The following is a 12,532-nucleotide window of genomic DNA, read 5'->3' as shown; positions in this document are numbered from 1 at the left end:
TGAGCAAAACCAGTCCCCTCACTCAGCTGGTCCTGACGCTCAGCTCACTAACAATTCACAGCCTTAGGACCAGAACATCAGAATCCATCAAATTATAACTCAACAAAAACTAAATTATATCACTTATTGGGACACACAAACTAAAAACCAACATAAAATGCAATGCTATCTGGCCCTAAAAAGATAGTACACTGTAGCAGAATATCTGCACAGTGACTGATACCAAACTGAGAACCACCTTGACAAAGTACAGACTCAGTGAGCATGGCCTGGTCGTAGACAAAGACCGACACAGACAAACATGGCTGCCGTTAGACGAGAAGTTGTGCTCACGCTGCGACATGGGAGAGGTGGAGACAGAGCTGCACTTCATCATCACCTGTCTTCAGTAGAACCATATTAGAAATCATTACTACCCAAACACTCAACAGATCCACCCAAACATCAGAAGCCTCCCTGACATCAGCAAACTAGTCATCCTACTGGGAGAGGAGAAGACAAACTAGCCATCTTACTGGGAGAGAAGAAGACAAACTAGCCATCCTACTGGGAGAGGAAAAGACAAACTAGCCATCTTACTGGGAGAGAAGAAGACAAACTAGACATCCTACTGGGAGAGGAGAAGACAAACTAGCCATCTTATTGGGAGAGAAGAAGACAAACTAGACATCCTACTGGGAGAGAAGAAAAACTAGCCATCTTACTGGGAGAGAAGAAGACAAACTAGCCATCCTACTGGGAGAGGAGAAGACAAACTAGCCATCTTACTGGGAGAGAAGAAGACAAACTAGCCATCCTACTGGGAGAGAAGAAGACAAACTAGCCATCTTACTGGGAGAGAAAAAGACAAACTAGCCATCCTACTGGGAGAGAAAAAGACAAACTAGCCATCCTACTGGGAGAGAAAAAGACAAACTAGCCATCCTACTGGGAGAGGAGAAGACAAACTAGCCATCTTACTGGGAGAGAAGAAGACAAACTAGACAGCCTACTGGGAGAGGAGAAGACAAACTAGCCATCTTACTGGGAGAGGAGAAGACAAACTAGCCATCTTACTGGGGGAGAAAAAGACAAACTAGCCATCCTACTGGGAGAGAAAAAGACAAACTAGCCATCCTACTGGGAGAGAAAAAGACAAACTAGCCATCCTACTGGGAGAGGAGAAGACAAACTGCACCACAGCAGCCAAATATATTGTTGCAAGTCACGATCTGAGAGACAGTGACCCCCTCCACACACTGACACACACAAGCCCACTTACGCACACACACCTACACATGCACCCACACACACACATCCACCTACACACACCAACCTACACACGTAACCACACACCTACGCACACGCACGCACACAACACAACACACACACACACACACACACACACACAGGTTTCTTCCTTTTCTATTTTTTGTTCTTCTCTTCTTTGTCCTCCAAGTTCAATTAACGTTTGAAATACTAAATGTATTGTTAAGTTGGCTGGTTTATTGTTTGTTTGTTTTGAACAATACAGCAACTTTTTTTCTATTATAGTTTGTATGTTATAAACTGTAATGTACTGTTTTGTACAACATTGTGCTTTGGCAATACTATGTAACTGAATATGGTCATGCCAATAAAGCCTGCTGAATTGAATTGAATTTGTTGTGGATTTTCTTATCGAATTGAGACAGGGAGAGAGAGACAAAGACACAGGGAGAGAGAGACAAAGAGACAGGGAGAGAGAGACAAAGAGACAGGAAGAGAGAGACAAAGAGACAGGGAGAGAGAGACAAAGAGACAGGGAGAGAGAGAGAGAGAGAAAGACAGAGAGACACATAAGGAGAGAGAGAGCGAGAAAGACAGAGAGAGAAAGACGCGCACACACACACACACACACACACACACACACACACACAAGGAGAGACAGACAAGGAGAGAGAGAGACACACACACAGGGAGAGAGCGAGACAGCGAGACAGGGAGAGCACAGAAGATAGATCAACAGAGACGGACAGGCAAAGAGAGCGACAGCTAGATTAAAAGAGAGAGGAATAGAAATGGCCGTGTGATGGCCTGGCGGCCTGTCCAGGGTGTCTGCTGGGATAGGCTCCAGCCTATCCCAGCAGGATAAGCGGTTCGGATAATGGATGAATGGACATGATTTATCTTGGTTTCGTTTTTTTTTTACATTGCAAAAAATCTACCATTTTAACAGGGGTGTGTGACTTCTTATATCCACTGCATGTCTCATGATGTCACTGCATGTCTCATGTCACTGTCTCATGATGTCACTACATGTCTCATGATGTCACTGTATGTCTCATGATGTCACTGCATGTCTCATGATGTCACTAGGTCTCATGTCACTGCATGTCTCATGATGTCACTGCATGTCTCATGATGTCACTAGGTCTCATGATGTCACTACATGTCTCATGATGTCACTGCATGTCTCATGATGTCACTGCATGTCTCATGATGTCACTAGGTCTCATGATGTCACTGCATGTCTCACGATGTCACTGTATGTCTCATGATGTCACTGCATGTCTCATGATGTCACTGTATGTCTCACAATGTCAACAGCACTGACAATATTACTCCATATCCAGTACACAAATAACTAGACTGCTTTTATAATCCCATCCTCCTGAGCATGGAACTGCAGATAGCGATGTGAGAATCCATCACTGGCACGGGTTCGAGTCTTTCTACTGCCTACCATACAAGATACACCCTCAAAACAATCTGACTGACAGGTGTTTTTGTGGCACAAGACTGGAGGTGTAGGTAAAACACAGGCGAATTACTCAACAGTGTAAACCTGGGAGTACAAGGCAGAGGAGCACGATAATCCAAAACGACAGCAGCTTTTAAATGTTAAGAAACTAATTAAAAATATTTAAAAAATAAAGTATTCAACATGTCAAACCAACAATAATTTCATTATAAGAATGCAGTGATATTGACGCCATTATTGAATATCGAGCCGAAACCAGGCTAAAATGACATATCGGCAACAGAGATTTTACCCACGGCTAAAATCTGACACCAAAAACAATGAGCAGCGTGTCATGAATAAAAGCAACATGGCTGATTTACTGCATCCCCCCTTTTCCCCCCAATTGCATTTGGTCAATTACCCCACTCTTCCGAGCCGTCCCAGTCGCTGCTCCACCCCCTCTGCCGATCCGGGGAGGGCTGCAGTACTACCATATGCCTCCTCCGATACATGTGGAGTCGCCAGCTGCTTCTTTTCACTTGACAGTGAGGAGTTTCACCAGGGGGACGTAGTGCGTGGGAAGATCACGCTATTACCCCCAGTTTCCACTCCTCCCCGAACAGGCGCCTCGGCCAACCAGAGGAGGCGCTAGTGCAGCAACCAGGACACTTACCCGCAGCCGGCTTCCCACCCGCAGACACGGTCAAATGCGTCTGTAGGGACGCCCGACCAAGCCGGAGGTAATATGGGGATTCCAACAGGCGATCCCCATGTTGATAGGCAACGGAATAGACTGCTATGTTACCCGGACGCCCTGTATGTCTTTAATGGTGGGGGAAACAACGGATTCTGTCTCAATTATTTTGCCAACTGACCCCCAAGCTGAGGCTACATTTACACTACCACAGTGATGATCTGATTCCTATCTTCCCCACACATTTGACTCGGACTGGATTTAACTGTTCCAAGTATAAACAGCAGAAAACGCATGGTGTCTGATTCAGATCGGATACAGGCCTCCTTAATATGTGGTATTAAATTCTGATACGACTCCGATCGCCAAGATCAATCAGTCAAGTTACATTCTTTTATAGCACTTTTCTAGATCCAACCTGAAATTGATCCAACCTAAAATTAAATGCTGATTGGATTTTTGCCGGCAGCACGGTGGCGCAGTGGTTAGTGTGGCCGCCTCACAGCAATAAGGTTCTGGGTTCGAGCCCCGGGGTAGTCCAACCTTGCTGGGTCATCCCGAGTCGTCCTCTGTGTGGAGTTTGCATGTTCTCCCCGTGTCTGCGTGGGTTTCCTCCGGGGGCTCCGGTTTCCTCCCACAGTCCAAAGACATGTAGGTCAGGTGAATCAGCCGTACTAAATTGTCCCTAGGTATGAATGTGTTTGTGTGTGTGTGTGTTTGTGTCTCGACCCTGTGATGGCCTAGCAGCCTGTCCAGGGTGTCTCCCCGCCTGACGCCCCCTGACTGCTGGGATAGGCTCCAGCATCCCCGCGACCCTGAGAACAGGATAAGCGGTTCAGATAATGGATGGATGGATGGATTTCTGACCCCAGAAATGACCCATGACAACACACTCAACACCTCGCATGACTTCCTGAGTGAGACGAGCTGGAGAAACGAAGTGCTCTGTCAGGAGAGGTGATGGGAACAATGACTGAAAAAACAGTCATTGTTTTCCAGCCACTGGGAGTCATTAGACAAATGTACGACAGCCCCACCGCTCATCCAGCCACATGGCAGTATCCGTTGTGCGAGCATCAACCCACTAGATCGACAGCACATTCCCACCTTAAAACATGATTGCATGTTTGATATTGTTGATATGATCGTTGTTAAGTTCTTCATTTATAGATTTGAGTTTTTAACACTTTCTGTTTCAATGATGTTGTATCCTGCACACAAAGATTAAGAAGAAATGCATCCGACAGCCCTTCTCTGTCATCTCACCACCAACACCTTTTGGAATAAGCATCAGCTCACTCGGGCTCAATGTTTGGCCTCCATCTGTCGCCCACACTGCTGTTCAAACATCACATGTTGCTGTATGTGCATGTGTGTCACATTAAGATGCATGGCCGGGTAAACACACAGTCCAAATACAGGCCATGTAATGTAAACATCACAGACAAAAGATGGGATTTTAACAAAAAATCCAAATCAGGCACCAAGACCTGCGGCATAAATGTAGCCTAGCTGTCTAAATCTGCACTTTCCAGCAAAGGTAAAGCATCGAAACGGTACCCGATATGTGACGATACTTAAAGATTCACACTCATGGCGTCCCGGGTGGTGTGGCGGTCTATTCCGTTGACTACCAACGTGGCCGTGTCTGCGGGTAGGAAGTGTCCTGGTTGCTGCACTAGCGCCTCCTCTGGTTGGTCGGGGCGCCTGTTCAGGGGGGAGGGGGAACTGGGGGGAGTAGCATGATCCTCCCACGCGCTACGTCCCCCTGGTGAAACTCCTCACTGTCAGGTGAAAATAAATGGCTGGCGACTCCACATGTATGGGAGGAGGCATGTGGTAGTCTGCAGCCCTCCCCGGATCGGCAGAGGGGGTGGAGCAGCGACCGGGACGGCTCGGAAGAGTGAGGTAATTGGCCGGATACAATTACAGAGAAAATGGGCCCCCCCCCCCCCAAAAAAAAAGATTCACACTCGGAAACTGTATGGGCCATGAAAAAGTGATCCCAGTGCATCCCTTGTTCATTATCAGTACTCAGTGCCCCCTCTCTCACCATTAGGAAGCGCTAATCCTGCACAGATAACCAAATTTTATTCAATCATGAATCATTCAGTCATGAACAACAAATGGTTTCATGACATGTTTGTTTAAAGTGGCAGCGAGGGAAATCCTACAGGAATTTCCTACACCCCAAAGACACACAAAAAGCGATGGAAGCCAACTTGGCACCAGCCAAGCGTCAACTGACTCGTCAGATAGTTGCTATCCAGCTGGCTTAGAAAGCTATTTAGCAAAGCAGTAGTCAGTATGACTTGCTGGTAAATTATAGCAGAGTGAAATATTTGTGCCAGTAACGCAACAAAAACCTAAAACATGCATTGGTGCCTTACCAAGCGTAGCTGCATTTGGAGTCATGCAAGTGATTCTGCATGCTGTTATTGAAAAGTAATTTGGGAACAGTTACTAGAATGGCAAATTGGAACGGAATTCCAATAAAATTCCAACTCGAATGGAATGGAATGAATTGGAGGACAAATTAAATGGAGGACAGGAAGAAATGGAAACGGATGATCCGCTGTGGTGACCCCCAACGGGAGAAGCCGAAAGTAGTAGTCGTAACAGCAGTTACTAGAATGGCAAATGTCATTACAATGGTATATATTATGTACACAGGGGTGGCCCCGTGTACATAATATATATCATTGTAATGACATTTGCTTGGCTCTACACTGTAAGGACACCATTTCATTACCACTGCAGACCTTCAAACGTGTCAGGCTTTGAAACAGTGAGAGTTACATGAGAAAAAAATTATAAAGAAAGTTAACCTGGCGCAGGGATGCAGCAAAGGCATCATGGGAGCTGTTGAGGCGCGTTCTGAACTGGGAGCATATGCTCTTGGCCAGCTTGGCAGCACTGAGACTCTCGATGGCATCCTGGGCTACTTTTCGCTTCCACTCTGGAGTGATGGCAGGAGGATTCACAAACGTTATCCTCTGTATAATCTGAAACAGAGGGAGAGAAAAATGTGACTCAGAAATAGAAACTATCACCTCACTGGTCACCAGGTATTTCACATGTGGCTGGATAGGTGGGTTTCCTACCTGTTTGATCTGCTCCCAGACTAGCCTCGTGACAGAGGATCCTGAATGAAACGTCACCTCCACATGATAGGCAGCATTCAATATCTGAGGTCATGAAGGAAAGGCATACAATGTGAATGAAAACTACAATCTAAGGTACCATGATTTCTTATACTCTTTTGAAGCTTATTTTCAAAAGTAATTTTTACTTTGTACTTTGCCAAAATTACTTTACAAACTGGAGTTGAAATAGGTCTCCTGACCATTGATTCAGCCATTTTTGCTAATGCAGGAGACAAGCCCATGTGCTTCCTCGAATTAGAGTTGTTTCTGTCAGAAAACATTGGCTTGTCTCTCCATTAGTCTGTTGACCAATAAACAACTCCATCTGACCCCCTCTGCACTTTTATTCGGGTTCTAGGGGTGTAACTATCGATCGATCTGGATCAATATATCGATTCAGTGATCAATGACCCAATATCGTCGATGCAAAGTGGAAACGTCGATCCATACCATCATCTTTTAAGATACGTCTAGGATGTGAAGATTTTAAAGCTCAGTATCTCTAAACCACTAGCCACAGACATAACTTTGTAAATCCAAAGTGATGAGGCACAGACATGGTTTATGTTTATAACTGAAAGGTCAATTGGAAGTTAACTGATTAAAAAAACATTTGCACTTAACCATGAGAAATGTGGCACTTCATAGTGAACAACAGGTCTAAGATTATTTTGATTTAAATGTCTGGAAGAGCTCAGCAATAAAATTGTCAAATCGTGTTTTTTCTCCCCCCTTTTTCTCCCCAGTTGTATCTGGCCAATTACCCCACTCTTCCGAGCTGTCCTGGTCGCTGCTCCACCCCCTCTGCCAGTCTGGGGAGGGCTGCAGACTACCACATGCCTCCTCCGATACATATGCAGTTGCCAGCCGCTCCTTTTCACCTGATAGTGAGGAGTTTCACCAAGGGGACGTACCATGTGGGAAGGTCACACTATTCCCCCCAGTTCCCCCTCCCCCCCGAACAGGCACCCCGACCAACCAGAGGAGGCACTAGTGCAGCGACCAAGACGCATACCCACATCTGGCTTCCCACCCGCAGACACGGCCAACTGTGTCTGTAGGGACGCCCGACCAAGCAGGAGGTAACGCGGGGATTTGAACCAGCGATCACCGTATTGGTAAGCAACGGTACAGACCACTACGCTACCCGGACGCCCGTCAAATCATATTTTAGTTGCTTTTTGTGAGTTGATATAAATGTAACCGACTATGTAAATGGACGCGATATCATCTCATACTGATTGCAAGCCCTGGAATTGAATCGAAATCGTATCGTGACAGACTTTCAGCAAATATCGTATTGTTGTCCACAAAGAATTGATATAATATCGTATTGTGATGAAACTTGCAATTTTACACCCCCACCATTTACAGCAAAGGATTTTAACATGCCATGACATCTATTCAAATATCTTAATTTCCTTTGTTTGTGTATGCAGCAATCAACTCCAGCAATACTGTACTGATTTGGTCCCTGAGCGCTGCGCAGTGGCAGCTCACTGCTCCTAGCCACATGGCTAGGATGGGTTAAATGCAAAGGGTGAATTTCCCCATGGAGATTAATAAAGTATATCTTATCTGACCAGAAAGTATTGTTTAGGAAGATTCAACCTGACCAATATTCAACTTTTCCTGAGTCAAAAACCACACATATACAATACAAATCAAAACCAGCCTACAAAGAAAAAGAAGAAAAAAAGGGTGGGGGGGTTGGGTTTGGGGAGGTGGTAAATGGGTCCTTCTCTTTCTAGGAGGAAATTCATTTTGAAAGTAATTTATAAATGACTTTCTATGCAGAACCATTAACAGAATAGCTGAGCTTTTCCAGTTGGAGATGTGATGCTGACCTCCTCAAGTCAGTGAGCGTATGACGGTGGCACCGCTGACTTGCACTTTGAGAAGACTCTGTCTGGCAGGAGAGCCAACTCCAAAGGTTGCAATTATAAGATCAGGGCCACCGTTTTTGCTAAAAATTTATTATGTTTCATAAAATCTTAGAACAGAATGAAACTGGCTCCTAGTAGGACCAGAACACATTACAAGGAGCTGCTGGAGCCTGAATTCTTGAGCAGGTCAGGTCCACTGCCAGGTGTAGCCTTGCCAGCCTGCTCTTGGATAAATAAATAGGGTCTGTGTGTAACCTTAAACAGGTGCAAGCCATGTCTAAAACACATGGGTGGAAAAATTTGTCCTTTTCCGAACAACCTGCCAAACAACATCAGTTCTCCTTCGAAGCCTCCCAGCCATTATGCTACACAATAATAACATGTATAGGTAGTACCATCTTTCCAGATAAGAATTCCATATCCGAGAAGAGGCTTTTATTCCAAATAAAATTCGATATGAACAGATCCACGTCTTTGAAAAATTACATATAAAAACTGGTGATGTTAGGAAAAGGAGCAAAAGTTTGGGCATGACAACTAAGGTAAATTAAAATGTCTTTCGTGGAGATGAATTTGGTGGTCAATAGAATAAACTACCAGCTAGAGAAAGTTGAAGCATTCACCATCAGGTTAGGAATTGCTTGAGCTTCTCCAGCAGGCTTGACATTGTACATGACGGTTAACTTATTATTAAATAAATCTGATAACCTGAGATTTTTTTTTCCCCAAAACCTAAAATGATTTACATTGCTTAGGGATGGAAAGGCCTAGATTAGACAAAACAGCACCAGGTCATCAGCATAAAGAGACAATTTACGAATGTGTCCAACACTTTTTATACCAGTCAGACATGTGCTAAGTATAAGAGCCACGGCCTGATGCTCGATTTTAATGTAAAATAACAGAGGAGTTAAAGTTGCAATCCATAACATTTCTACTGTCATAAATCATTATTTTATCCATCTGGATCACAGAGTCAGATCCCATAATACTAACCGTCATCGTTACCATGGTTGGAAACACTCTCTACTCTCCATTTAATGGTACTAACATTTGTTAGTACCAGCGGCAAACACGTACATGTTGGAAACAATGCCAGCAGGGAAAAAGACTGAAATGTGACACCGATGTGGCCGTTCTTCTGTTGGACAGATGATCAACATAAATGTAGAACAACATGGCGATGTAATTTGAAGACGTTTAGACTACCTGTGTTAGTACTGGTGCGAGGATCTCATTTTGATAAGGATGCAGACTATTTACTAGTGAGCTGAGGGCACCCAAAGCCATAATGGTTGCTACACCTTGTTTGTAGTCCCAAAAAATTCTCTGGTGCCTACATCCAACTATGTTGGAATGTTGTTCTACTGTAATATTGATTCATTGTCCAACAGAATCACTGCATCATTAGCACATTTCAACTGAAGAAAATAATGCAACATCTCAGGAATTGCAGTTAAAAAAAAAAACCCGGCTCTTTCTAGTTCCTCAATTGAGAGGGAACCATCAAGACACTACTCTATTGGTATGGCGTGCCACCTGCGATTCAGAATTAAATTTTTTATCCAGGACTGAAACACTGGACCAAATCCAAATTAATCTGCAGAAGTAAGGATGTATTCATACACTATTTGCAATTTTCATTATTATTATTTGATCAATTTGACTGTGACACAGCTATTCTTGCTGCAGGTGAAGTCTTTCTCACCTTTCAGAGGTAATCAAATGCGATTGTAATTTTCACCCAGAAATATAACATCCTCCAAATTTAACTGTTTTAACCTGTTAGCTTTGCAGATGATTCATTCATTTGATATTTCACTGCTGAATTCTGCCTTTTATTGTCATGTGTATTCGACTAGTTTTACTACTTCGCTTCATCAAAGAACACAGCCCACCTGTTTTAAGTGATTGGAGGTGACATTGTGGACAGAGGACTCCATGTTGGACTTCTCCAGACTGCTGAGGCAGCGCTCCAGGGTTCCTACAAAGCTTTCCCTTAAGTAGTCCACCGAGCTGATGAGCTTGTTGGCCACTGCTTGGTTTAAACGAACGACTATCAGCTCCTGGATGTGCTGGATGCAGGATTTGATCTCTTTTGAAGTAACGGGCTCTCCGCTGGTGGTCACAATGATGTCTGTGGGTAAGAAGAAACAGGTTTTTAGGATCAAGAAACCAAAAACAATGAACTGCTCTCCAATCTACTACATGTGATGTATAAGCTCTTATCACTGTGAAATTAGCAAATGCTAATGAGTCTGGCTCCTCTCAGTTCATTTTTTATTTCCAAGGGGTATCACCAATAGGCGCAGACCAAAATGCCTCTGGACGCAATTAGATAGACCTACAAACAATCAGAGTAATGAAACGTGTGACATAGCACTTGAACTTCTGCCAAATCCTGTCGGAAGTACGGCAAACACATCTTTTTTAACAAAACCTTTAAGTGCAGTTGTTTGTTATTATTTTAGAGAAAATATACCGTCTAGTTCGTTTAATACTGACGCCATAGCGGATTCAACAGACTGTTCTACATCAGCGGCAACCAACGGCGCTAGCCTGTGCATCAGCGTTATTTTTTTTCCCCACATGCATTCCAGGAAGACCCGCTCCTACTCTGCCTCTGATTGGCTAACCATATCCCTAACCATAACCAACCTCACCACTGGAGGCAACGGGTACTAGCCAATCAGAGGCAGAGTTCCCGGAAGGCAGGTGGGGAAAAAAATAAGGCTATAAATCATTGTATCAAATCCACCCCATATTAGATAAACAGTTGTAATCGGCTCGACCCGGGGCAGGTCAGTCGGAAATCTGCCAGATCTGCAAGAGCAAATGTAAACCATGAGCTTGCAGATTTGTCTAGTTCCCAGGCTACTGTGAAATTAGAGATGCACCAACTGAAATTTTCTTTGCCGATTCCGATTTTTAAAAGTCTGACATGCTGATTCCAATTCTAGCCGATTCTGATATTCTTTTTATCCAAGAACTATAATTGACAGCATACACAAACATTTTTGTAACTTTTCTTTAATTTAATTTTTTTCTTTCGATTGTTATGTTCATACTACAACACTGAATATTAAATAACTTTTGCATTTTCTCCAAAACTGCACCAGGTTACAGGACCTGCTCTCACACTCACTCAAACAAACCCCAAATAAAAAAAGTGCTCCAGGTTACTGAAGAGCTTTTCTGTACAAATAAAATCCAACTGAAAAGGAACTGTAGTATACCCCACTTCATCTAACTGTTTTACATGTCCAAAAGAAAACAGGTGCAACAGATCTATACAACAACACACCCAATGTCATTCATTTACATCATTGCTGATACCAGTGAAAGAGAAGAGTCTGGTGGCTCATGACTGGCTTTGTGTTCCCGCTAGCTTTAGTTGTAGCCGCTTTGCCTTTGCTGCTTTTTAAATTGAGCATTTTCAGCCAGGTGATGGTTTCTTAAGTTTCTGAGTGTTTGTTGTTCCAAATGTTTTCGTAGTTGTTCCTCCACAGGTTATTTTGGCCTTACAGGTATTACAAATTGCGAGCTTTAGGGCGTCCGGGTAGCATGGCGGTCTATTCCGTTGCCTACCAACACGGGGATCTCCGGTTCGAATCCTCTTGTTACCTACGGTTTGGTCAGGCGTCCCCACAGACACAATTGGCCATGTCCGCGGGTGGGAAACCGCATGTGGGTACGTGTCCTGCTCGCTGCACTAGCGCGTCCTCTGGTCAGTCGGGGCGCCTGTTCGAGGGGGAGGGGGAACTAGGGGGAATAGCGTGATCCTCCCACGCGCTACGTCCCGCTGGTGAAACTCCTCGCTGTCAGGTGAAAAGAAGCGGCAGCAGAGGGGTGGAGCAGCGACCGGGAAGGCTCAGAAGAGTGGGGTAATTGGGCTAGTACAGTTTGGGAGGAAAAACTGAAGAAAAAAAAAACATATTGCAAGCTTTGTGTGTTCTTCACTCTTCAACATTTTTTATGCTGACATGTCATTGGCGGCACAGACATTAATGTCACAGCCACACACAAACACACACACACTATCGGCAAGTGAGAGAGAGAGAGCGAGAGACACAGCATGTACGAACATGTAGAGAAGTGCACA

General features: G+C 44.3%; 1 protein-coding gene across 1 annotated transcript in view; it reads right to left on the bottom strand.

Moving 5' to 3' along the window:
- Positions 1–12,532, bottom strand: part of dstyk (dual serine/threonine and tyrosine protein kinase) — a 36,958-nt gene that overhangs the window by 12,009 nt on the left and 12,417 nt on the right. The window contains exons 5-7 of the mRNA XM_056273876.1: positions 10,329–10,567; positions 6,503–6,586; positions 6,227–6,403 (exon numbers count right to left, since the gene is read on the bottom strand). Coding sequence (XP_056129851.1) covers positions 6,227–6,403; positions 6,503–6,586; positions 10,329–10,567 — 500 coding nt within the window. The remainder of the gene's footprint in view (positions 1–6,226; positions 6,404–6,502; positions 6,587–10,328; positions 10,568–12,532) is intronic.

Source organism: Lampris incognitus, chromosome 2, assembly GCF_029633865.1.
Source record: "Lampris incognitus isolate fLamInc1 chromosome 2, fLamInc1.hap2, whole genome shotgun sequence".
Classification (NCBI taxonomy): Eukaryota; Metazoa; Chordata; class Actinopteri; order Lampriformes; family Lampridae; genus Lampris; species Lampris incognitus.
This window is presented reverse-complemented; position numbering and strand designations above follow the sequence as displayed.